This window comes from Coturnix japonica, chromosome 3, assembly GCF_001577835.2.
Source record: "Coturnix japonica isolate 7356 chromosome 3, Coturnix japonica 2.1, whole genome shotgun sequence".
Classification (NCBI taxonomy): Eukaryota; Metazoa; Chordata; class Aves; order Galliformes; family Phasianidae; genus Coturnix; species Coturnix japonica.
Genome location: NC_029518.1, coordinates 26941571 through 26969136, shown reverse-complemented (window position 1 = coordinate 26969136; position 27566 = coordinate 26941571). Strand labels below are relative to the sequence as shown.

The following is a 27566-nucleotide window of genomic DNA, read 5'->3' as shown; positions in this document are numbered from 1 at the left end:
CCGGAGGAGTGTGGATAAGAGATGCACATAAAGAACTCACTTTTATCTTTGAGACCTGGCAAGCATTTTTCATCCTGTGCTCAGCTTTGTAAAACACAAGCCAACAGCCTGCTGGATACGAACAAGCACAAGGGTGTGAAAACAACATCTCAAGCCTGCAGGGCTGATATGAGGGGTATATTGGCTGGGGGAATGTGATTATCTCTTCTCTCACATTCTCCTTACTCTGAATGAGCACTGAACAGTGGTGTTAGGAGCTAGAGATAGATGAGATTTTCTTACTAGATGTGTTTTAAGAGCATATGAGCCTTTCAAGCAAGTCTATTTGTACTGCTCTTCTCAGGCACTGTGACTATTCCAAGCACAGCTAAGAGTGAGAAAGCTGTTTATAATTATTCCCTTGTACCAGGGAAGCTAAACAATATCCTGCTTTCTCTCTAGATCAGCCAAATGCTTGAATTGCATTAAGAGCAGCGTTTATGAAAATTGAATGTTAAGGTGTAATCTCATCCGCAATGCACCTTCTGAAGGGTAAGCCATGTTGTAAAGCTTTCAGCTACCCGGCTTTGGGCAGGTTACTTTACTTGGAATAATCAGAGAAGAGAAATGGTAGCAAGGGACCAAAGCATGATTAACCTGCCAGTGCTCATATTGCTAATTTTCTCAATTAACTGATTGCAAATGATATCTGGACCAAGGATAAACAGCTCAAGCAAACCACGAATCACACTGAGGAGGAATGTGTGAATGCAATAAGACAGAGTTAGTCAGGCTAATTCATTAGTTAGGCATCGTTTGCTAAGATCCTGTAGGCTAAGGGAAGTCTCAATAACAGAACTGGAAGATATTAGGCAGATCTAAGGGAAACTTCATCCCCCTGCTCTGGGCAATTCCACTGAACTCACCTGACCCATCTGTGATAGTTACACCCTGCAGGAGCCACTCAGATCTTTGGCTGAAGAGCTAACAAGACTCATGGCTGGGCAGACACCTCCACCTGCAGTGAGCAAGGGTCAGGAGGAAACTAGCTTCATCTGCATTGAGGGAAAACTCTGCTGTTGCTGACTTGATCAATAAAGAATACAGACAGGAAATGAGGAAGAAGCTCTTCAGTTCCCACCCCCACCAAACATCCATCTGGTCTGAAACCTTCTCTGCAGCACAGGTAGAGATGACCTTGCCTTAGCAGCTGGTCTCATGGACACACTATCCCCCCACAGTGAATTGCTGGGGACAGAAAAAGATTTGTCTCAACCTACTGTAGGCTGCAGGGATGGATGCTGAGCCCCATTTTCAGGCAGGAGAGAGCACAGCTGAGGCAGGATCCTGCCCTCTCTGCTCCCAGATGCCTGTGGTACAGTTACTGCTTTACCCCCTAACAATCTAATTAAGCTTCAAGCAAAGCTTGTCCATCAAACGCTATTGATCAGCTTTCACCAGCACGTGGCTGCCATTCAATCCCACCACACATCCGAAACCTCTCCCTCTCACAGCCTGCAAAGGCAGCATCACTTCTCCCTCCCCTTGCTTTCCCTGGCTTTGCATCCTGATGGCTGTTTGATCCATCTGCTAAACACACCTCCCAGACACGCTTTTTCTGTATCCTTTTCCACTCCCCTCAGGGCTGAGTTCTGCACAGCATCACGCACGCCACTAGCATAACTGAAGGCAACTGACATGAGAGCACACGCGCAATCTGCCTATTCCTCCTGCCTGAGCAAAAGTTGAAAAAACCCTGCATCAGTGGGGAAGAGAGGAGAGTTTGAGACTCCTCCTGCTACAGAGGACAGCTCAGCAGGTAGGTGGAATTGTGCTGATTTGACTTTGTCCCATATGACAGCAGCCTGTGATCAGACATCAAACTGGCAGCAAGGGCAGGCAAAAAAGAAAAGAGGACTACAGGAAGCTTTCCAGCAGGCATGACTTAGAAGCCGTCCCACAACAGAAGGTCTGCTTTGAAATTCAGTCCTGGGCAAACATTGCAAGGCCAAGTCACTGCAGTTCACAGTCCTAACACCAGCGAGAGAGGACCAGCACAACCCATATCAAGTGACATGATTAACAGAAAAGGGATGTGCTGTGCGTCCCACCCCACAAGTCTTTTCATCCATCTCACAAGCAGCCAGCGGCACCATCTGTTGCGTCATGGGAAGCCACACTCCTCTCCCTCAGGCTGAGACTGTCATGCTGTTGCAGGGAAGAAGAAAGGAAAATGAGCTGACATGTCCCTTTTCTATGTTTCCTGTCTGTGCCCCTATCCATGTACTGCAAGCCCTTCTCATCCTCCAGGTAACATCAGGTGAATGCTGCACAGATCGCAATTTAAGCAGAGCAGGATGGGACCCTTCCCAGTTTACAAACCACAGTTCTATCCTTTAATCTTCTCATCTTCCAGAGTGAAAAGGAATCATGAGGACCTCCTGAGGAGCTATATAGTTGACCAGAAATCTCACTGCATCACCTTTGATCATGTCCTCTAACCAAAAACTCCCCTTTAGCCCTAGTGAGGGGACATGCAGGATGGGCCACGAAGTGCACGATAGCACAGGGCACAGCAGGCTTTGGGATGCAGGCTGTGGGCACAGGCCTATCCACAGCCCTATCTTCCACTGTTACCGTGGTGATGGCAGCATTGCATAGACAGTGTGGAGTCCCCGGGTGCTGGCAAAACGCTAGCCCATTTGTTTGTAAAATGAGTTTGGTCACCCCTGCCTGCCTTATGCAGAGCTTCGTTCTTCTTTAGCCCTCAGGCAACCCCCTGAGGCCCCAACTGCTCTATCTCTCAAGCAGCTTCACCTGAAGCCATGGCTGCATCAGCAGCTGAGGGTTTTCATTCCCCTCCCACAGCACAGGGCTGGGCTGCCACAAGGAGTGTCATTTGCCATGTTCAGAACCCTTCCTGACTTGGGGCTTATAATGCAGATAAAGCAATTCTGAACGTGCCCGTCTTGCTTCTATATTTTCCTCCAGGCACAGGGTATAGCTGAAGATGGGAAGTGACAGTCTCTTGGTTTGGCCCCACATGGATATTCTTGCCACCTGTGAGCACAAGGCTGGGAGGATGATTTTGCTTTGGAAGCTTGTTCTACCCTAGCTGCACATACCAGTGGTTTATAAGATCACAGTGTTGCTTGCAGGCACTGGAAGATGCAACTAGGTTCATTAGGTCAGGTTCTGCATGTGCCAAGGGCCATGTATGCGTGTTCATCAAGCTGTGGTGGTACATGAACAGGGCAAGACAGCACTGTGGGCTAACTATTCAGATTTAGAGATTGATGTAGAAGAGTAGAGCCAGGCATATGGCTCACTTCTCCATTCTAAGTCACACCATCCCTACTTGATTCATAAGGAAGGGGCGTGAGGATGCCCTTCTCCATTCTGTGGTGGCCCTGGAGAGGTGTGCAGCTCTGTGTGCTCTTCTCTCAAAAGCAGAGCAAACAAATCACTCAGAAAAAGGAACTGATACAGACCCACAGACTTTGGGCCTTGGTGTAAAAATGCTCCCACTGGTTTGCGATGGCCATCAGCGGACTTATCCTTCCACTCTAATCACAATCATTAAATCCCTGCTAAAGTCCCTGTCCTATGTGTGTCCAAACAGCTCTGTTATCTGCCACCTCCCCGCACGGTGAGACGGCTCCCTACGGCCGTGGCTCTCATTAATGCCGCTCTGGCTGGCTGATGAGGCGAGTGGCAGCCGGCTCCGCAGCCCAGATGAGGTTTGTAGACAGCAGGGGATGTTTATCCAACACCAGGGGGATGAAAGTACAAACAAAGAGAGGCCACACAATTACTCAGGCATCGCACAGGGCCACTCTCATTAAAGACAGTCTCCCTGACGGGAATTAATCTGAAATGACAACTCAGTGAGCTAATTTAGCAAATGGGTCTGGGGTTTGGCCCAGTGCAAATCGTGGGGCTCTGTCTGCCAGGTGGGGCTGAGCCTGCTCTGCTCAGGGGAAGGCAGGAAGGCGTGAAGCTGGGCACGCTCTGCCTGAGTCCACGTACCAGAAGGCATGGAGGCAATGGCAGCCTTGGGTCTCCTTGAGGGGTACAACAAAGATTAAATTCCCCTTCTGCACCAATACCTTCTCCTTCCTCTTTCTCCTGCAGCCTCAGGTCACAGATGGGTTCCAACTCATTACGTGCACAGTAATTCTGCCACTATCCTCTGCAACCATAACCACCAGCCCAGCTCAGATCTTTCCTCCAGGATGCGACCTGCTTGCAATATTAGATGGCTTCTCATTTCTCTTTAATGTTAGAGTAGAGCACTGGGAGGGGATAAAATACACAGAGAGAAATAAGCAACTTAAAAGGCTTTTTATTTTTTAAGCAAAGATCTGGTTTGGGGAGGCTGCTTTGAATCCCCAAGCAATGAAAAGCATTTTTAGTTGGAGCACAGTGCCTCGGTGCCTTTCCATGCTGCGAGAGCACACAGAAGAAAAAAGCTGACCAAATGAACACCCCAAAGCCTGCCGAATCTGCCCAGAACCAAATGACCTAAGGCTACAAACTCATTAAGATCACTGGCTGTAGTGAGGTAAGGCGGTTGGCGTTTACGTCAGTTGCCTTGGAGCAGGAAAGGGAAAACCTCCCAAACCTCCAAAACAGACATCTGTGAGGCTCCCCACTGCATTAGCACTCAATGTGATGCTGCTGCCTACCCCACCCGGTTGACACACTCCAGGAAGTAACAGCCTGTTTGCAAAGACAAAGGTTTTACAAGAAACTTGCTCTACAATGCTAGTATATGTGCTTTGCCTGGGTCAGTGGCTCCAAGCTGTCAGGCTGTTTACTGGGTTTTAATTTAAGGTTAATTCTTATTCTACTGGAACTGGTACGTCTGTTGTGCTATTCAGCCTCTGATGCAGGACTGGGAACAATCAGCTTCTATGGAAATGCACTTGCCTGTCTTGCTAGGAGCCCATGCATTGCTTAGGAAAACAAATTCCCCCAAACTGCTTGCAATCCCCACAGGAATGCCCAACCAGCCCTTGGAAGCCATTGAAGAGGGAGAGCTAGAAGAGCAATAGCACCAGCCAATTAATAAGCAGCACTTTTAACCCCACCCAGCCCCATTTACATCCGCTGCTGCAAGTAAATTGGATTCAAGGGTTCCCAGGTGCTTTGAAAAGCATCCTTCTACTTAGGGATTTTCACACAACATATGCTAAGAGCTCTTTAAGCAAACTGGGGAGAGCAAGAGGAAAATCAGCAAAGTGTGTTACAACCAGTGGGCATTCCAGTTGGTTGCCCTTTGTACTCCAACTAAACAAAAGCTAAGAACCCTCCCAGACAGCCCCTCACCATCCAGCAGGCACTGAGGTGGCATGCTGTCCTGCTTGGGTTTGTCCTTATAATGCTGACAAGCATTTGGCTGTGGAAACTGGGGAGCTCCCAGGGCTGGAAGAGATGGGCTGGCTGCCTGGGTAAGCTCTCATCTATTTGATTATGGCAATAAATCAATCACGAGTGGCCGTGTGTAAGGCCTGGTTCTTTTGCTTGTTTGTTTGTTTTAATCTGAGGAGAATATCCCACTTCAACACCAGCTCTACAGGAGGACTTTTGTGCCACCTTAAGTCTGGAAGCCAGTGCGTCCTGTGAGGAGGGTACCCAGGCAACCAGTAGCTCCTCATTCAGGCAGACAAATCCCCTTTCTTAAGAGCTCTTCAAACGCCAACGCTTTTAAGCTTTTGAGCTTTTTACAGTTATATTCAGAAAGTCACCATGTTCTGCAGTTCGACAATTGATCAGCAGGACACAAAGTTCAGCTCACACGCCCTGGTATGGGGAAGAATGTGACAAAGCAGCAAAGCCTGCAGGACATGAAAGAAGGTGACGGTGCAGGGGAAAGAGAGGAGGACCGACAAGAGTGCTAAAAGCCCAATGGAGATGTCACAAGGAAAACACCAGGGAGACGGCAGCACAGCAGAGAGCTCAGTGAAACCTCAGCACATGGATGTGTGGAGACCTCGCCATGCGATGCAAGTGGTTTTGCAGGAGGAGGGCCAGGCAATACTTGGGACATCATTTTCAGACTTTCCTGCTTGTGCTCAGCAGAATGGGAACGATGCTCCCCTGCTGCCTCCTTGCTCTGTCATTTGTTATTCAGACCCAGGCCACCAAGATGGGACCTGTAGAGATTTCTCAGAGCCTGATCGTACATCACATTGGGATCCAACAGGGTCACGGTATAGTAGTCCTCCAAAACACACCTCTCGCTAGTCATTATTATATAGTGACGTTGCACAAGAAACATCAGCAGCAGGAACCAATGGGATATGACAAAAACACAGAAGGTTAGGCTTTCACAGGCACTCAGCTTCCTTTATGTCAGAACTTAAAGCAAAAATGTGGCTTTTCTTTCACTTAAACCCTTTTGCTAGAAGCACAATGAGGACAAGAACCAAGATTACTTTTAGGCACTGTGCAAAAGGAAGAAAACATCACTGGAGAAAGATAAAAATCACAAATTAGTTTGTGGAGTTGCAGCGCTGGTAATAGCAAAACTTGCCTAACAGGGAAGGGGTACTGTGACAAACTGCTTTCATTATTAGAGGCTCCCCTGTGTCCTGTATTATTATTAAGCACTGACAATGCGTTCTGCACTGTATGAGGAACAAACAAAGGCTGTCCCACCCCAGAGAGCTCACAAGCAAACAGAGACATAAAACTGAAGCCTACTGTGCAGAACTAGAGGAGAGAGAAATTTGGATCTTTGAAATTATTTTATTTCCTACCTGCAGTAAACAAACTTCTCCTTACAAAACGCATTTGCTTCCCAGCTACCACTGAACAGCAAGAAGCGGCAATTTGAAGCATCCCTATTTTTAAGATGTATTGAATGCAGGCATTTTGCTGAGCTTGGATGAAAGTATCTGGCGATCCTTACTGGTTAACATGCTTTTAAAAACATCAGACTCTTCCTTGTCCTTCTCCAACTGGTGCTCTCTTCAGCTTTCCCTCAGTTCTCCTCTCAGCCCGCTTTCCATACTCTGGTGTGATTTCTCTTCAGATTCAGCAAGCCTTGAAACCCACTTCTCTTTCCCTGCGGAGTTTATGTAGTCCCAATAGCTTCATTACTGTGACAGTATGAAAGCCCTTTTGCAACACAAACAGACACTGACTTTCCTGCAGTTCCTGCCTGGAGAGCTCTTGAGCTTATTCCCTTTATTTCACACAAGTGTTGAGGGTAGAAGCCTACTTGCTTGAATCTTTGGCCTATGAAATCTCTAAAATCTACTAATGACTGTGGACTTTTGTTCATATTAACCTCCCTTCAGAATGCTGAGCACTAGCTCTCTGATGGGAGGCAGGAATGCTCTGAAAGCTCCCAACTGTACCCAGTACCTAACTTAATGAACACTGAGCTGTGTACTCAGCTCATGTCTCTGATTCAGTGGGGGAGGGACAAGACCAACTACAACTCTTAATCATCAGGGAGACACTGATGTAACAATCCCCAAGGTCCTCTCCTCAAAAGCATGCACCAGGGGAGCTGACCTTACCTGCCTGACTTCTAGGCGATACTTGAGGATAGGATCCACAGCATCAGGTTCCTTCTGCGTCCACTGCAAGATGTAAGAGTAATTCTTGGATTGCTTCTGGCTCAGGGTGGGGTTGGGAGTGTCATAGTAAAACTCTGGGCTGTAAGCTTTTGCTGAAGAAAAAAAAAAACACAGGAGGAAAGTGTTACGGAATCAGGTCAGCCCGGGGATGGGCCTGAGTAAAGAACTGCTAGGTTAACAACAGAAAGTAAAGAGTGGGATGGGAGGGGAATATAAATTACAAAGATATCTAGCAAGAGTGAAAGAGCTCTGGTCACCCAACTTACCATCTGCCTTTGGCATGAGAGATTCCTTCAATATTCCAACTGTTGTTGCACTGACACATTAAGCAGTTCATGGCATCTTTTTTCTGCGGACTGCTTCTGCTTTCACAGTCTAACCTACTGGGAGGGTTCACAGACCTGCAGCACCAGTAGGGCATGACTGACACCAGAAAAGGTGGAAACGGCTTCGCTTCTCCAGCTGGAACCAGCTGTAATCTTTTGTGCCTTGCTTTTTGTAGCTTAGATTGAGGTAACTTTAAACTGGCATTTCTTCTGTTTCATCTGCAGCTTTTCAGAGTCTCCTGCTAATCTCCTGCTAGCAATCCCTGAGGAAAGATCATTCGGCCAGTAGGTCATAGGTAAAGTGTTATTTATCACACAGGGGACCATGGCGTTCAAAAGGAGACCTTGCTTCTTCTGCATTTCCCCTGCCTTGAAAACACAGTGCTCCAGCCTCTTTGTAGCATGGCTGTCAGCTCTGCAGCAAAGGGGATGTTGACCTCAGCCAGGGTGAAAACAGCAAGAGCTTTTGCAGGGACAGAGTTGCCTTTTCTAAACCCACATCTCTAAAAAACCAGAATGAAGCAGGAGAAAAAGAAACACAGAAGAAAAGATGTACTGGAGAAAGTAATAGAATTGTAGCATGGCTTATGTTGGAAGGGACCTTAAGGATCTTCAAGCTCCTTGCCTTGGACAGGGTTGCCAACCACTAGATCAGGGTACACAGGGCCCAGTCCAACCTGGCCTTGAACACCTCCAGGGATGGGGAGAAATTGGATGGTTCAGAAAACAAGGGTCTTCCTATCATTTCACCAGCCATGCTGGCCTGAATCAGTACCCAGCAGGGCTCGATGGCTGGTGGACAATGCACAGGGCATGCTTATCTCCAGCCCTGGTCTAATCCAGGCCTGCACACACACAGGCAGGGAGGAGTGCAGGAGAGCAGAGAAGACCCACCACCATCTTTCTAAGTACTGTGCTGCACCTTGCCCCTCAAATCCTGGGCCCTGCCATTCAGTGTGGTTATAATTAGGCTTGAAAGGATTCAACATTTTCTTTTTTATGAACTCAGATGGATAATATTGATGTTTATTTCCAAGTCTTTTTTTCCTTATTATTTTTATTGACTTGAATTTTTGCACAAGCAAGAAGTTCAGAACCACCTCAGAGACTAATTGCTGCTTATTCAACTTGTATTGACTGTGGAAGTCAGGCTTCATAATGGATTCAGAAATAAAACCAGAACTGATTATAATCATAATCTTGCATGATATTAATTCCTTATTAATTGACTCTAAAATAGAAATAGAAGCTAAAAGAATATCCTTTTAATAGAAAGGAAGCACATCAAGATACTTTTAGAACTTCCTTTCTGGCAACTTTTACCACTGCCAGAAAGTTTGTCTTTCTCCTCCAGCTGACAGAAAGAGCTGAAGGTTATTCACTCAGTCTTTCAGGGCTTTTTTCACCTGGGGAGCAGGTGATGAGCAGCATGGAGGGGATCTGAGTGTGGATTGGATGTTTTGCCATCCTTCCGCAATATCACAGAAAAGCTAATCTCCCATGCACAGAAGAAACTAATCCCACAACATAGACCTATCCATCTTGGTCATGGTTATATATTCTGCTTCCAGTACATCCAAACACCTCATGGTCACAGGTGAATCACTGCCTGCCCATCAGCTAGGAAGGTTTGTGGTCCATCTTTCACAAGAAAGAAACAGAAACAAAAAAGAAACACTGCTGTTCCTCCTGCTCACAGAGGAAGGTTGTAGCAGATGTGAATTAAAACTCCAGCAATCTTGAGCCCAAGTACTGTAGCCTAGCCACCAAGTTGTTTTTCTGGTTGCTTTACAGGTTCAGAAGGTCCGATTGATTTGCAGCTGCCCAGGCAGAGATGACTGGAGCTGAAAAGCCAACATCGGCTATCAATGCCTTGGAAGGAGAAGACAGATGCAGAAAAACAAATGCTTGCAGCTTTTCAGGCACGGGCTCTGTAGACATGCCCAATGCTCTCTGCTAAGAGGATCTTTTCACATGGGGCATGGACCTGGCACACAGGATGGCATTATGTACTCCTTATTTTTTCCAACAAAATTCAGATCCTGGAAGTATTCCCAAACTTGCTATGGACAAAGCTTGCCATGGTGGATGGCTCCTTGTGGGATACAGTCTGCCATCATTTAGTTACCAAGATGAGACTTACAATCATTTGAAGAAATAGTAGAGACAGAGAAAGCTCTAAAAGCCAAATCAACTACCAGACAAAGTCCAGGGGATCCTAAAAAGTGAGAGCAAGGTCCTGAAGAAGGGCCCAAAATGTGGAAATGATTTGCATTTCCTCATTCCTGAGAGCATCTTGGAATTATAGCATACCTGAGTTTTTCCATACTCTGGGAAAGACTTCCTTCAAAATCTGGCCTCTTTGCAAATTATTCTATTTTTCCACTTTCTTCTTTTTTTTTTTTTTTTTTTTTTTCCCCAGCCCTTTTTTGACATGTATTATAAATTGGCCCTAGGCTGAAAAAAAAAATGTTTTGGCTGATTTTTTAGTTTATTAAGGGAACCTTGTTTAAGAGCTTATTTAGAATCTGGTGCCCAAGTCGATTCTGAGGTCATGGGAAAAATAGATTTAATGATCAGCCAGAGAGGCTAGGGCAGATGTGTGGTTTTAGTTGCTATAACTCTGCTGCTCTTCTCTGCAGTTGCAGGTGCTAGGAACCAGTGCCACTGCGTGCTGGAAAAAGAAAACTGAGTGGCAAATCTACTAGTACTAGTATTCAGCTCAAACTATGTTTATCTTTTCAGGCATCATAATACAAAGTCTGCCTAGAGACATAGGGAAGGCATAGGGATATATAGTGTGGTTGGTTGGTTTGTTTCAAAGGGAAAAGATGGATGTTTATGGAGACTGCTGGGATATGTAGAGCCTTTCTATCCCCTTTGGTCAGTACTTACCTACAATATACTTTGACCAAGCTAGAAAGCTTATGACAGCCTTGAGTTTTAGTCCTACATCTTTCAGACAAGTGTCTAAATACTGCTAAAATACAGCAGAGGCTGCACTAACTGTCCCCACTCCATATGGCTGCCTGGATGATAGAGAAAGATGTCCTGCTAGCTTACAGAAACCATCCCATTTGAACCCAGTGCCATCACACCATCTAACAGCTCACTGCGCTGTGTGCTCTGTGACTTACCAGACACCTGGAAGAGGCAAGCAGAGACCCCCACATCGTTGGAGATGCTGCACTCGTAGCTGCCGCTGGTCTCCCGGCTCACGCTGTCCACTTTTAGCTCTGAGTAGTCCTGCTGCTCCACTGGGGGCTGTGCCAGTAGGGTCCCATTGAAGCGCCAGACGGAGGTGGCCACCTTCATGGGGCTGCCCTTCAGCATGGTGCAGCGCAGGGTGACACTGCGCCCCATGCCCTGGCGCACATCCTGGAAGGCTGGCTCCACCACTGGTGGAACTGGGGACCAAACAGAGACAGACAGCGACGTCATCAGGAAGAGCTGATGATGCTCAGCACAGGCACCACAGTGCTGCCTCTGAAGAGATCTATTGCTTCTGAAAGGATGTTTATTATCTAGCAGGAGACAAACTCTACCAAACAAAAAGCAGCAATAACCATTAGGCATCTCCTTCTGACTGGGCTTGAGCCACCTACTCCCTCATTCCCATTTACTGGGTAGGTGTGGCCTTTATTGCATCTACACATTTCTTCAACACCTCTAGGGATGGTGACTCCACCACCCTGGGATGTTGGAGTGCCTCTCTCCACTTCTCTCATCAAATACATCAATACAATACATCAGACACTGGCTACAGGGACCCACGGTCCTATTCTCGTCTCTGCCAACAGAGCCCTGATATTGTGAGGTGAGTCATTTCTCTCCATGTCAGCTTCCCTGCCAGTAACACAAGAGTGATATGTGGACACCTCCTTAGCAAAGGAGGTTAAGTCTTGTTCTTTGGCACTTAGAAAAATTTATAGGAATCTCATAGTTTGGGCATGGTTGAGGTAAAGTAAGGAGAAAATCTGAATTAGTATTGCTTAGGTCAACCCCTTATTTAATGCAATAGCAGTAGATTTCAGTCTCAGCAGATATCTGACGGACACGTTTCACTTGCAATAAACTCTTAATTAAAACACTGACATGGGGGAATAACCAGAAGCTCTCTCTCTAAAATGAAGTAGGCTTCCTGAAAACAAAACAGCTGTTAGCCCAAATGGAAAGGAGGGAGAGCAGGTTTATAGCAGCTCCAGCACTGTCACAACTCACCTCTCGGTTCAAAGGATCTGCTCTTCACTGACAACTTCTTTGCAGTACTTGTCTACAAAAACACCTGCCTCTTCTAAGCATCCACAGATCTGCCAAGCACAGCCAAGCCCCCAGACTTGCAGCATGCACTGTGCCACAGACATAGCTGCATGCAGGTCTCACAGCATCCCTTCAGCTTAGACACAGATGTGCCTGGAGGGCTGCTGCACTGCATCCCCTCCCCTGGTCTTACCCCAACAAGACTCTCCTACAGCTCTGTAATAAAAGTGATTTCTCCATCCTCACCACTGCCACCCCATAGCTCTGCTATGCAGTGTCGTCCTTTCTACAAACACTGTCAAATCTCTGAGCATGGAGCGTAGAAACACCCCCTCTACCTGGCAGCCCTGGTCAACAGCTGATTGTTTTCTAGATACCTGTTCTCAGCTCTCAGCCTCTGGGTCCTTTACTGCGCTTAAGTGGATTAAAAGCAACCCTTGACTGAACTCCCATTGCCGTGCTGAGTGGCGTGGTCAGCTCATTACAGATGGTTTTGCTAGCAATGTGTCTCAGCAGGTGCTCCAAGCACTGACTTGCCTTTGACTCACACGTCTCCCACCTCACAGTGAGAATTATGTGAGAAGTTGTTTGATTAGACCTAGTGCCATGAATGTGTCATCTCTATCCCTAGCTGCTATCCCATTTCTTGGGTCACATCTGCTCCTTAATTGAAGATGGTGGGGTCTCACATTATAATCAAAGCCAGCTGGTGGTGACAGAGGGGAGGAAAAAAAATAAGAAAAGAAAAAAGATAAATGGGGGAAACAAAAGGGAAAGGAGGGCTTAAAAAAAAAGCCCAAACAACAGCTCTGGTTGTATTCAAAATGATCCACATCATGAGAGGGAGAGAGGGGAATGGGAGAGCAGCACCTGTGCACAGAACTGGGACAGAAGAGCAGGAAGAGTCTGAAAGAGGACAAAGTGCTCCCCAGAAGGACGTGCCCTGAGCCCCACAGTGGGAGGACCTGGGGCTGAGACAGTCCAATTGCTTCCTGAGGTCACAGAAGCAGCACGGCAGCCAAGGATGCAGAATATTTCATCTTCCTCAGCTAGGATATGGGATTTACTTGATTTACACAGGGACAGGCTCAAGACCTATGCTACTGTGCTATCACCTTGTGAAGGGAATGTCTGAAAGTGCCTATACAGTAAACACTGATTACATTTTCTCGCCTCTGGCACTAGGTAACAGCCAACAAGCACTAACTCTGCTGATGGCACTGAAGCTCCTGAGTTCTCAGTAGAGAGAGCTGAAGCAGGTCATCCTATCAGCACAACAGATGCAGCACCATGGCAAGGGGCAGTGCTGAGGGTAGGAAAGAAAAGTCAACAGCAATTTCAATGCCAGAGATCAGTTCTGGCCTCCAATGCCTGCTGCGGAGCCCACACTTCTGTGAGTAGGCTGGCTACCCATAAAGGGGAAGCCCACCACCAAGGCAAGGATCCAGACTGCACATCCTAGCAGATAAACAAATGGTGTTTTATCATGTCCAGCTTAAGCACAAAAGAGAGCCTGGTTAAACGAGCTGGCTCTCTGACCGTCTGCAAGGAGAAACCTACAAAAGGACTCAGGCTGTAAGGGAGATATCTGCTCCACACAGCAGTATCTGGCTCACAAAGCTGTCACAGTGCTCTTTGGGATGCTTGAGAATCAGCCTCAGTTTTTGCCCTGGTTCCAAAGGATGGTCCTTGCACAGAGGCTTCTCAAAAGCCTTCCCATGTTTCCCTGCTCTCCAGTGCTCTGTTAAACAGTATTTACATTCCAGGAAGCAGGCTGCTGTGCTTCAAGGGGAAGGTAAAAAACCAACCAGCCTTCTGTATACACAGGGCATCAGGATTCCCCGGAAAACAAGGCAAACAAATATAGGCAATTGCTGTTTTCTCTCAGCACTCAGTTTAGCACTTGAAGAGCCAGCCAGCAGGAGGAGCAATGAAGGGGGTGAAGAAAGCAGCTCACTGCTGCTGTAGGCAGCGATGAAGGAGCAAGGCTCCTCCAACAACCTTGTTAAGATGCGGCTGCTGTGAGATAACAGGCGGGGCAGCCAGCCTTCACAGCAGAATTATTGTGCAACAGAAGAAAACATAATCATTCACCTGCTCGTTAGGAACAAATCAAATCAGCCCAACACAGGCAACCTACTCCAGCATGCCAGGCACCCTAAAGTAAAGCCAGGCTGCAAGCAGCTCCCTTGCTGTGAGACGGAGCAGATGCTCTGCACTGACGGCTGCTAAACTAGCATGGTGTTCACAATGATGAAGGGCAGGAGCGAGGGAAGAACAACAAAGAAATGTGAAGTGTCAGAGGGTGTTACTTTGTGCTCCGATAACCTCTCATTTTCTTGGTTTCATTGGGAATAACTAGAACTGAAGCGCACTGTCCTGTCAGATGAGAGAGAAAAGCATTGGCTGTTGGGCAGTGGCCAAGTCTGCAAATACTTGTTAAAAAAGCTAGCTCTTATTTCAGCCTCGAGGAAGGGAGGACGGTTCTTCCTCACAAGATCCAAAGTACTTGCTGGAGAGACCACAACCTCTGTGCTGTGTTACACTGAGGTGTCACCATGCTCACGCATGGCTCAGGGAGGTCTATTCTGTGATCCCTGTGATGCTGAGTGGTGTTCATTCCCATCAAGCTCAGATACCTCCAGAAGGCAACTACTGATGTTGGGTGTGTTTCCTCCACCAAGGATGAAGTCAGAGCACCCCAGGCTGCCAGCAATGAACTGCGAACAATCTCTACTCTTCCATCACCAGTCCAATTAGACAAAAATTTACATGTCATACTTAAATCTAAAAAGTGCAGCACGTAACACAAGCAGTGACAATAGCAAGTCTTGCTAGGTTAGCAAGTGGCTTTATTTTCTGCAGCTCCCAGCCTACTCTGCTGAACAACTCAAGCCAAGCCACGCAATTACAGCACCAGTGGGACTCCTGCTCATAGGCTTCACTTCACCCTGTGTGTGTGTGAGCTGATAATTGACCACTCATTTACAGGATTAAAACTGCAAAAGACATACAGAAAATCTGGTATGAAAGACTGTGCTGTCTATTTAGTCACAATCCTTAGCTATATTTTGTTATCCTAAGTGGCTAAAGATATCAGTCAGCAACTTCTCTCTGGAGATGAGCAGGGACTGTGTCAAGGCCTTATGAGATTTATACAACTCCATCCAACATCCATTTAAATTCTGGTAGATACCCTCCTGAAGTCATACCATAGTTGTCTAGATGACAGCAGAGGGTGCCTTCTTTATCCAACTCCTTGTCCCATAATCAGAGATGTTAAATATGTCACAATGCTGCCTTCATACAAAGTATAAAACTTCATGCATTGAGTTCCAAGAGAGACCACAGCTCTCCCTCCAAGCAAGAAGGAAGCTCTTCTTTTGTCACAAGGCTGTGAAATCACAGCTGAGCAATTCTGTTCTCTAAAATAGCATCCATAATCCATACCCCAATAACGCATATTGGGCACCAACCAAGCAGTTTTCCATTTGAAGACAAACATCCAGCTAACATTTCCAAGTTTAGTTACCTCTATTTCTTTCTGAAATAGAAGAGGGGAGATGGAGAAAAGCTTGCTCAACCAATCTGAGCTAAAAGCCAGAATATCTTTCCTTCTTCTATGCCTTTTGTCTTTGCACTTCACCGTCCTCATGTATAAAGAGATAAAAGATTTATTTCTGCAAAATGCTTGAAAGCCAACTTGCAAGTATTGTTATTTCAAACAATACATATTTCCTCGAGTACATTTTCTGCTAGAGAAGAGGGTGGAGGGACCAGAAGACCAGAGCTCTGAGCAGAGCAGGCTTAGCTGTGCGCTGGTTGACTGGTTTTAAAAGAAGAGCAAACAAAATATATTCACAGCCATCTTTTCTGCTTTCTTCTCTGAACTTTCCAAGCCAATTAGCTCAACTCGTCTTCACCTTGTTTTAATAAAGAAGGATTTGCTAAAGAATTTCCTCTCCTGCATGATGAGCTGTGATGATTAATACATGAGACCTCTCTTGCTCACTTTGTAAAGCAGTTTCAAGAAAGTCCATCCTGGATGGGAATTTCCAGACCTTCTGTCTCACATATATGTCTCCATAAAAAAGATCTGCCCCAGACATGCTGGAACTCTACTCAGACTCACAGCCCAATTAATTTGTGCTAACAAGACACTACAAAGACAAGCGTTCCCATGCCTCACTTACCTTTGAGTGCTTGCTTTCAAAACAGTGTGCTCCCCTAATTAAGAAAGATGAGTGGGAAAGGATGGTGTATGTACAGAGGACACATACACTTTTGTATGTGAAATGCACGCTGTTAACCCTCCCCCAACCCATACACCACCCAATTAGAAAAGTAATTCACAAAACAAGTAAAGAGGGTAAAACAGTGAGCACATTTGTTTCAGAGCTGCCTTCAATTACTGTTCAGCCAATGGCATAACCCATATCTAGTCTTTTACTTTAGAGATGCTGGAAAATATTGTCTTAACTCACACGCGATTTTGCTGGTTGTAGCATGGTGAAGCAGGATGACAGCTATGCCAGATTTGTTTTTCTCCTGCCCACCCACATACCCATAAGAGGGAAGTCCTCCCATTTGAAGCACTGCCAGACCACCATCTCTTCACTCAGGTTTATACTTCTGTCTCCTAAAAGATAATGAGATGCCGGCTCATACGCATGCATCCATTAATACATGCTTCTGTTTAACAAATTGGGCTGGGAGTGACATCCTGCTCCCAAGAGCATATAAATAGTTTAGATGCAAACATTCACTAACAGTCAGCCAATGATACTCTCTCCCCAAAAGCATCCCATATGCATTAACTTCTGGCAGAAGACCAGTTATCTTACTACTCAATAATTCATAGGTGAGCTACTCAACTGGGTAGTTCTGGGAATAAAGAAACTCGTTGCCAGTACAAACTAAAGAGGGGGGAAAGAAAAAGAAGCAAAAACGAACCACAACGAACCAAATAAGATTCTTCTTCCAGAATGTGAAATTCACATCTTTTTTTCCTACGTCAGGGGTTAGTTACTAGTTTTTGTTACCATTTAACCTCATCCTGCAGCTTAAGCCTACTGCAAGCTGTCCCCATAGCTGGTTACATTCTAGTAATCAGCTTTGTCCTACCCCAGTAGTTCCCAACCTGAACCAAAATGAGAGACATTTTGTCCAAATTCTCCTCTTCTGCAGTCCATGACAAATGATGTTGGCATTTGACACATATACATATCTACAAGCTTTCCCATTCTCTCTGTCCTCTGCCCTTCAGGTGACAGGAGCACAGCTTTAGTTTCTTCTTAGATTTCCGTTTTCTTTGGGCAGAAACGCTGCCTGAGAATTTTAAATGCCATAGGTATCATATACAAACGGTTTTGGGAAGGAGGAAAGTACAAGAGAAATCTGAATATACAGCTCTAACTTTCCTCATGTGCCTGGCAAAAAAAAGCAGGGCATGAGGACCTATAATAGGGCAGAGAGCAACCGGTACCATTTAAAAGCATGTGATTAGAAACAGAGATGCTTGGCCCATTGCAGCAGAGTGCATTCCCTGTTCTTCCATCCAGAATGTAAGGAAGTGAAAATAGAAGAAAAACAGACAGACCATCTGTGGTGTTCATAGTTCTAGGACATGCCTTCCACATTCCTTAGGATTGGAAATAGTGAAAAAAGGACAGTAAACTTGGAGCTAGCTAGAACAGGACTTTAAAGGACAAATTTATCTCATCTAACTTCAGGCTCTTCATTGAGGCACTGAAGGTGAACATCACCTCTTCATGGAGGTCACCTCCCCCAAAACCAATAAGTGTGGGGTACATATCCAGAAGGCAATTCAGGACTAGGAATCCCTATTTGATATTATCTTCTTCCTACCAGAGCTGCACAGGGAGCCTAAGCTGCCCACAACCCTCACATCTCTGCTGTGTCCAGTGCCTTCCCTCTATATGAACCTCTCCATGAACTCTCAGTGCCTTGTTTGATAAGTTCATCTCTAAGCTGAGTCATGCATCTGAAACTTGGGCAGCATGTCCTGCTGTTGGACAGGTGCCACCTCCTGTGCTTGAGCTGCTTTGTGCCACAGCAGAGCTACTCTGGAAAGCAAAACAGACACCAGACAGCACTTTCCCTATAGCAAATCAAGCAATAAATCTTTGGACTCCAGACAGCATCCAATTAGTGCCACTGCTAGGGCTCATGTCCAGAATATGCAGCTGCCTGCAAGGAATTGTCTGTTTCCCCTCGTCTCTTAGGGAAGATCTTACCCACATCGAGAAGAGCTACCAGGCAGAGGTAACTGCTGGCTCCAAGCAGCAGCCCAGTAGCAACAGGCTCTTATTCCATCACCAGCTGCTGGAACAATTCAATCACCTCCATACGTTTAGAAAGTGAGGGGCAGGGAGGCTGCAGTAGAAAATGCTCCTGAGAACGACAATCCTGTCAAAAGGGAGAAGAGTTCCTTCTTTAGAAATTCAGTGATTGTCAGAGCCACAGGTGGTCAGAGCCTTCTGCTCAGAGTTGGGCTACAAGCCTTACCTCACCTTCTGTTTTCAGTTTGAAAGCTGAATTGGGAGCGCTAGATCCCTCCACAGCTGCTTTCAAAACAGGCAGGTACAGCAAGAGGCAGCACAGCCAAGAGCAAAAGTTTGATTAAAAAATCAGACGTCCTTTAATTGCAAAGGTGACAGGCGTCAGAACTGGATGGGGAAAAGATCCAAGCCAGAAAGAGCCTGCTAAGGAAGAAGGGCCACCAAAGGCAATTAAGATAATCAAATATTAACCAGCACTCCTTAATATGTTTACTTCAAAATTTCTACGTGTACTTATTAAGAATAAAGGATGCATGGGGCAAAGCTAGACTAGAAGTTAATGCAGTGGTTCTTATCTATAGAGTGGAAAAGCTGCTTACACAAACCAGACTTTTCCTCAGACTTCAGGCCTGGTAGGAAATATGAATCAAGGGGGAAGAACTCAGCGTACAGAAAACACCCAGTTCTCCATCACTTCTCTATCTGCTGCTTCTGAGTTCTGCTGCCAGTCGTTTAATATCCTGCTCCGCTAACTGTCATCATTATCCCATTTTTCCATCCTTCACCCTTGATTGATCTTGATTCATCTGAGGAAGATGACGACAATGAAAACGTAACCATTAAGAAGGAGGCTGAAAGGATGCTCAAATGAAAAGATTTATGTCGGATGTTCAGTCTCATAGATGAAGCAGCCGAGGTCAACAGATATCAAAGCAATTTTCCCCACAAGAATTAATATAACAAGGCGGGTGGTGCATAGAGGAACTTAAGAAATGCACACAATTTAAAAACACAGGGCCAGCAGAGGTAGAATAGGGAAAGGAGAGGCAAGAACATTTTAAACTATTAGCATTTTTCTGTCTCTCTCTTTGGATGGTTACCTGTTCATCACTGTCATCATCATCTTCAGATGAATCGAGATTGATCGGATCAATCAAGGATGAAGGCTGGAAAAATGGGGATAAGTTCAGGCGGTCCATCAGAGGAAATGACTAGGGTCTTTCAGAACAGTGACTGGCTCCAAAATATCAGCTGCTAAATAACCAGCCTCTGCCATCTAAGAGCTTTGTATTCACCCTCTGTCCTTCACACTGTTGCCTGTATGACTTTAAAAGTGTGAATTTCAGAAGTTCCTGCATCCAACTTCTTCTCTGTGAAGGCAGCTTTCTGCCTCTAGGCTAGGATAACACCAATGGCAGGACAGTGGAAGATTCTGGGCCTCAACCAGGCCCCAGCCATAAACAGATTAAGAGAAATGGGCTGTAAGCCATCTACTCTGACATTTTAGAATTATTTCTCATCTGTTTCAATAATTTAGCCTTAAAGTTTCACATGCTGAGCCTGGTGTATACATACTTAACAACCTCATACCATTAACAGCAAGAGACGCTGAACTACAGAGAGATCTGCTTCTGATGTTAGCCAAACATCTATTGCACAAAGTGCAAAAGCAGAGAAGGGCCAAGGCTCAAGCTACAGAGGACTCACTCTCCTGGAAACCTCACGTCGTCTCTTATGTTACCACCATGTTTTCAGAACAGCAGCACACCAACCTCACTGCAGAAGCACACACGCATCCCAGCATTTCTCATCTTCCCTTATTATATAGGAAATTCACTGGCAAGCCCACTCTCTGGTTAAATCTGTTCTGACATTTGATTTTCCAGGCTTCTTATGGGCCAGCACTAGTGGAACCATTTGGAGAATCAGTATCCCTGTAAAGTGGGCATGTGCATATCTCACACAATTACTTCTTCATGTTGACCGATGAGAACTTTGATAGTAGTTAAGACGTTCTGCAGATCAACTGGGAGCCCTCAGGTCAGAGTGGATTTTGGTCCAACAGATACATGCCTGAAATCTATTCCATACAGTTTCCTTCATTCCCATTCCCAGCTTTTCTGGGGCACAAACACTAAGGCCATTATCTTCATTCATATCCATTGCATCAAGAGTTTAAACTGGATCCTAGCCTGAGTTGGTCCATCTGCAGTTTTCTGCCTGAGGAGCGGAGGCAGCACACACTGCAACATGTCATCCTCCTCATTCCACCCTCCCTGTGATAGGTAGTAGCACTTTTCAGAACCAGATGAAAAAGATGTTTTAAACAAGCTTCAATGGTGGTTGCTGAGCCATCCCACTGTAGTGGGCACAGGAAGGGTATAATTCTGTATATGGCCCTGAGATGAATCTGCATGGGCTCAAATCTGAGAATATCTGCAGCTAAATTATTGACTAAAGGCAGAGATAAAGGAAAGACAGGCTTCTCTCTGTGCTGGATCTGCAAACCCGGGTGTGAATTCATCTGTGCAAAAATGGTAGGACTACAGACTAACAATTGATTGCAAAACCTCCAAAATGGTAGGAGGAAAATATAGGAAAAGAGGATATCTAGCCAAGTCTTTGAAAGGAAGTATTTAATAGCAACCTCCAAACACCAGAGGAAATAAAAGTTTTCTGTATCAACCATGGTTGTGTTCCTTCTAAGAGTGCAGATGTGAGCCCATTGGGTCAATGTAAGCAAAGAAAAACTCAGACAAAACACAGCAATAAACCTTTCAATTCCTCACTGATTTCAGAAAAAGAACTTATGGAAGATGAATGTGGGATGCAACTATACAAATTAAAAAATGAATGGTGATTAATATGGTTTTATGGGTCCTTGGCAGAAAAACTGGGTAGTGTTTGAGAAAGCAACAAGAAAAGTAACTATCTTGTCATAACATCCTCAGGCGTTGGAAGGATCCTGGCTTGCTTCCACACGACAGACTAATTGAAGATGTAATACTATTCGAATGCAGCCCGCATTAAACAGATTAAAAACACATTCACCGAAAGAGTTCAAAAAGAAATTTTAAATTGGTGCACGCACCATTGAGGTCTCTGTAGTGAAAGGAAAGAACTTCCCTAGGAAGACATCCCCAGTGAGATTCCACATGAACCTCTTATGCTGAAGCTATTTCACATCACCACCAAGGTCAAAGAGCCAGCAAGCAGGCTGGCATAGCTAGAGAATATCAATTACAAACTCCCCAGATCTGGCTGCATATCCAGTATCATACATAACCATCTTTGGTGTCTAAATGACCTTGCACCCATTTGCAGTTGGGGTGGCTGTGTGCAGATTTTGGCACATCTCTGGGGTATGTCTTGGGTTTTGCATCCTTCCCTCTCACAGAAATACAACATTTCAACATGCAGTAACAGAATCACCATCCTTAAGCACCTATTCATGATAAGATGCTAATATTTGTGGGTAATGTAAAATCATAGAGTCATAGAATGGTTTGTGTTGGAATGGACTTTTAAGATGATCTAATTCCAACCCCCTGCTACAGGCAGGGACACCTCCCTCTAGACCAGGTTGCTCACAGCCCCATCCAGCACAGAAAATACATAGTAGTAAATACAATATTTGAGAGATGCCTCATACAGGACCACTTGATTTGCTTGATAGAAAGAGTTTAAGGTAAGAACGCTCAATTTGCCTTGGAAAACACAAAGACTTGGGAAAAAAAAGCTGTTGAAGAGAAAATGTTTCACTCTCGTCAAAAAAGAGACAGTGACTCCAGGAGGAGCCTGAGTCAATACAACCAAGTGGATGTCAACTTTCAGCATAATTCTGTAGTTCAAAGGTGTCAAAATCTTTGGATGATTAAGTCAAGAACAACTGAAAGTATTGTGAAATGGGCATCACTGCTGTATCTGCATCAATGAGATCATTTTGAAGAATCTGTTTAATAGGGGTGACATTCTGCCAGAATAATGTTGAAAAAAAAAAAGAGGACTATAAAAATGATGAAAGGACTAGAAAACACGCATTGTGGTGAATGGCAGAGAAGACTGGACTGCATACTGAAAAAAAGGCTAAGAGATGACTGGTTCTGGTATCTCAGACTAGACAAAAAAGAAGCTGCTAATAACAAATAGCTCTTTATGTCAGAAGACAAAGGCATAAACAGAGCTTGTATCTGGAAACTGAAAAGAGACCAGCTTACATTAAGTCATGACAACTGAACCATGGCAGTAAAAATTCATTGGTACAACATCCTGAGGGAAACAACTTACTGAAGGACTAAGTTGACTTAAGTTGCTAACCCACTATCCATCATACTTGAGAAGTTGTGTCAGTCTGGGGAAGTTTGCATTGACTGGAAAAGAGAAAACATAATCCCTATATTTAAAAATGGAGAAAAGGAACACCTGGGGAACTACAGGCCAGCCCATCTGTCACAGAGTTATCTAGGTTCATCTATGTCTGTGACAGGGGGCAGTAGGCCTGTGGGCCCCTCAGCCCCCAAAAATGGGAAGGGAAAAGGGGTAGGGAGATGGGAGCTGGGCTCAAGGAAACAAACAGAGAAGCAGCAACAACCTAAGGAGGAAACAACCTAAGGAGTGCCAGCGTCACTTCCATGACGTATTTCCCTCTCTGACCGTGAGGTCCTCTGGGACGTGTAGTTCTTCTCTGTGCTCACATGATGTCATGATGTGGAATTCCAATAGCAAAAATTACAAAACCATGACACTGTCTCACCTCTGCGCCCACCAAGGTCACAAGGCAGATTCTCCTGAAAACCATACTGAAGCGCATGGAAAATGAGAAGGCAATAGCTGGCAGCCAACGTGGCTTTAGACACTTTATACTCTTTCTGACAATCTGCCTTACATGAAGCACTGCTCCCTTTCCCTCAAGCCCCAGTTCCCCATTTTACAGCATAGCAAGATATTGGCTGAAGGGTCTGTTCTATGAATATGATATGAACTGCTAAGAAAATCCCAGCAGGGCTAGCACTATTAAGCCCATCTATATTGCATTAAGTTGTTATGAGCTACCACATTCTAGCTTATGATTAGAGCAGTAAAATATCTCTTCGCTATCAGCACTTGGTAAGGAAAATCCCTGCTCTGTGCAAATGCCACCATTATTTACTATTCTCTTGACCTCAGTCTCAGCCACTGCCAGGAACCTGTAAGTTTTGGCATGCCAACCAATCCCTCCCATCAAATGCATGGCTGAGTTTTGCCTAGAGTTGCAGCACATTTGCAATGGCTGAGATTTCCAGTCGTGAGAATGGGTCACAACAGATCAAGAGCTTACAAAGGATCAGCTGGACTGGCCTTCAATTGCCATTCTTTCTTTACCAGCAGGGATCTATCCCAGATGCCTCTTCCCCGCAGAAACAGTAATTTTCAGTCTCTTCTACTTCCCATTCATCTCCTTGTAGCTTGGCAAGCAAGGGAACACTCAGAAGTCAGCTTACTCACAGTCAACAGTAATGAAGAATTTCCATGGTTTCCTGTGATTGCATATGACCCCAGAAACAAGGACTCCAAAATAATGCAAAATGCAACAAGTCTGCATGCAGCTGGGAAATTTAACCATGTCTGTAAGTTCCTGGGACCACAAGAGTTTCACAGGTTCATCACTGGGTTCATAAAAGAAAACTGACTGTTTTATCTCAGTCCTAGAGACCAATTAAGTTTGACTCACAAGTGAAAGCTGAGGTAAGGTAGGAGCGTGCTTATTTGTGTTTGCAATAAAGAGGCAAAGAGGGATGGAAATCAGAAACTATGTGAAGTAAGGTGAGAAGTGCATGTTGGAAATGCGATCTCTGTGCAATGAGTAAACAGTTTTCTAGCTTCAAAGAAAATATAGTTTCTTTCTCAGAGATAGAACCAAGTGAAAAAGCATAAACTAGTAACTGAGCAATTCCCCCCCCCACACACACAGGTATCTCCAAAAAGTCTTACACTCTCCCTAAAAATGGAACCTTCAGCCTCCCACTGAGTGACCCTCAGTGTCCCAGCACAAAACTGGTGGCAGAAAGACCTATTAAGCTACAGGAAAGTCTGAGAACCTCTGCAATGTAATTTACATGCAAACAGTTTCCCTGCAGGAGTGACTGTAATTGGTGCTGTTTCAGAGCTCAGGGTCAGTATGGTCACAGCTAATTAAAATTTAGACCCCTCCCTGGGATGCTCAGTTTCCTGTTATGGTTTCTGTTCATACCATGGGTGTCTCAGGGGGGATTTCCCTGCACAACATCTCTCCTTCAACATGGCATCACTGTTCTGTGCATTTTCTCCATGTGCCTGCTGCAGTCCTCCAGTGAGTTAGAAGGAAATAGCTCTACACAGGGAGGTGACGGATAATACCCTTGCTGGTACTGCCTGAGGTGGTTTATGGCCAAAAAATCATGGGAGAAAAGCAAAGCCACTGGCACAGTGCCATGGCACCACGTTGTTTCTCTCTGTCAAAGAGGCTGGGGACAGCATCTCCCAGCTCCCCTGGCATAGGCTCTGCGTTAGGTTTGATGCTGTATGCTTCCTTGCAAGTGTGGACAGCTGTTTTCACCTCCCTCTGTGCCTCAGATGCTTTTGCAGAGGCTGAGAGTTATTACAAGAAAATGAGTTGCTTTTTTTGTCTGCTCAGTGTCTTCCTCGTTCCCCCAGTGAGCCCTGCTCCACGGTATCTCCCTCCCCACTACTGGGTACTCAATATGTTTGTTTTCTGGTCACCAAGAGGTGGGATTTGATAGGAATGAGACATTCCTTCCTTCCCCATCTTCTGATCCCAGCCTTAAAGTGAGAGCTGATTGCAGTTTTCTGACTCCATCTACCACCTCCCTTGCCCCATGTCTCCCTGCTGCCAGTGGTACCGCACAGCTCACAGTATAGCACACACCTCACCAAATCTATTTTGCTCAGGCGTACATATATTCTAGCAAAATAGAACTACTGCTAGCAGGCCTTCCCACCTTCTTAGCTCTTGTAACCCTAGTCCAGGTCCCCAAATTTAAGACTTTTATCCTCCAAGTGTAGCAGCAATGCTCAATTCACACAGACAGGTACCAGTCCTCTCTACCACCTGTGGCAAAGAATATCCCTCTAACCCCCACATTTCAGGATTCATAGCTCTTGGTTCACTGCCTTGGCCAAGTGCCCATATCCTGAACTCATCCATACACCTATGGTGCTGTACAGCCTAAGAGATAAATCTTGACTGGCGGTAAGCACATTACAGATATGTATGACAGTAAATACACTGACATAGAAGGAAGTTGCATTATATGCCTGTGCAAACCAGAGCAGAAGCAAGATATCCGCTCTTACCAGCCAGGCTGCCTCAATGTAGTCTGGGTACCACTAGTTACATAACAGCTTGGGGATCTCAGATACAGATGGTTTAACTCATGGCCTAAAATCAACAACAGGGCTCAAAACCAAGAAACACTTGGGGATGTACACTCCCATGTCTTAAAGACAAGGACACACCCAGACCAGCAATGCACATTTGCAGCCTTGCAGGAGGTCCAGCACAAAGCACTGGAGAGGATCTTGGAGATTTTTTTTAACCTAACAAGCCAATGTAATGCTAGGTTTTAAAGGGAAAATAGCTGCCAGAGCAAGAAAATCTTAAAAGGAGTATCTGAATTTGAGCAGCACTAGATGTGGTATTCAGCCCTGGGAGGGCCACAGTAGGTGAGCAATTATCCGAAGAGAGATGACCAAGGCTGTCTGCCATCCTTTATGTGTGTGTGCAGCTCTTGTCTCTCCTGCCAAAATTGCATAGCTTGGACATCTCTCTCACTTGATAAAATAATGCAGTATGGAGTCCTCATGATGTTTTGCACCCAACATGCATCTAAATCCGCTCCCCAGACACCATCGCTCCAGTGAATTCTCCCTACCGCATGGGCCTTTTGCTTTACATCTCAGATCTCATACATCTCCTGGCAATCACAGCATGCAGACATGCTCTGTCAGACCATTTTAAATCTAAGAGGTGAATCTGAAAAGCTCTCAGGATACAAGGGAAACTGCCCAAGAAAATCTCAGTGAGTGGCAGCACACAAGAATCTTCCCCATCAGGCAGCAAGTTCAGATCAGGTTCCTGTGGAACAAATTCCATGTGCTGAAGGGGAAAAAAAAATCCTGGCAGGTCAAAACACACATAGCAGCTTTACTCTGTGAAAGACTTATTTTCCTTCAAAGCCACGTATACCAAATGCTCTTAGGCTTAGATCCATGAAGACTACAAAGGCAGTCACAAAGAAGTCAGTTTTGGCCAAACACCCTTTGGCATGTCAGACTAGCTGCACTTCAGTGCCATGAGGCTGGCAGGAAGGTAGGGCCAACAGGTCCTAGACAAACAGGAGCCATCCTTTCTTTGGCTGCATTTGATACAGTCCCATCTTAAGATTCAATCTGAGGACAATGTAAGTGATGTCACAGTCTCTGTCTACCAGGCCCTGGGAACAAGAGATGGTAATTGTTAAAACAAATCCAAGGCCAGCTAATCCTTTGTGGTTGTTACTGTGCTCTGAACCATGGCCATTTGGGTTTACAGCCATGACGGAATGAAATGAATTCCTTCTTCAGCCTGTCCTTAGACTGACAACTCTAATTAGCTGTTAGCAGCCCAGGCACTGGGCAGCCGAGTGAGCAATCCTCATGCTGCAGCACTGAGGACAGAGCTGTATGCGCAAACACAAACTCAGAGCAACGCAATCCACGCAGTGCTGCTAGCTGAAAGCGTGTTGACAAACAGGAACAAAACTCTCAGCTCTTAACGAGGAGTGTGCTGACAGAAAAACAGAGACAATGTATGCTTTCAGCTTAGTCATACAAACCTTGATGTAACAAATTAGAAGGGAAACAAGGAGGATTTTGATTGAAGTGGGACCAGATGACAGAGTCAGGATGTGTCCATTCATACTGGTGGGCTGAGGTCATGCCTGTGGCTATGACACACTTAGCACACCTTCTCCAGAAGAACCTCAGTTAATTCTTAAGATCATCCTGAGCATCCCAGAGCTTTCCCTCTCCTATGAACAAGACCTGTGGCTTGTAGCGCAACAATACTGGAACATGAATGGAAGGACAGG

General features: G+C 45.4%; 1 protein-coding gene across 2 annotated transcripts in view; it reads right to left on the bottom strand.

Moving 5' to 3' along the window:
* MDGA1 (MAM domain containing glycosylphosphatidylinositol anchor 1) overlaps positions 1-27566 on the bottom strand; it is a 135638-nt gene that overhangs the window by 45280 nt on the left and 62792 nt on the right. For both annotated transcript variants that reach the window (XM_015857816.2, XM_015857815.2), the window contains exons 9-10: positions 11035-11304; positions 7512-7663 (exon numbers count right to left, since the gene is read on the bottom strand). In XM_015857816.2, the coding sequence (XP_015713302.1) occupies positions 7512-7663; positions 11035-11304 (422 nt within the window). The remainder of the gene's footprint in view (positions 1-7511; positions 7664-11034; positions 11305-27566) is intronic.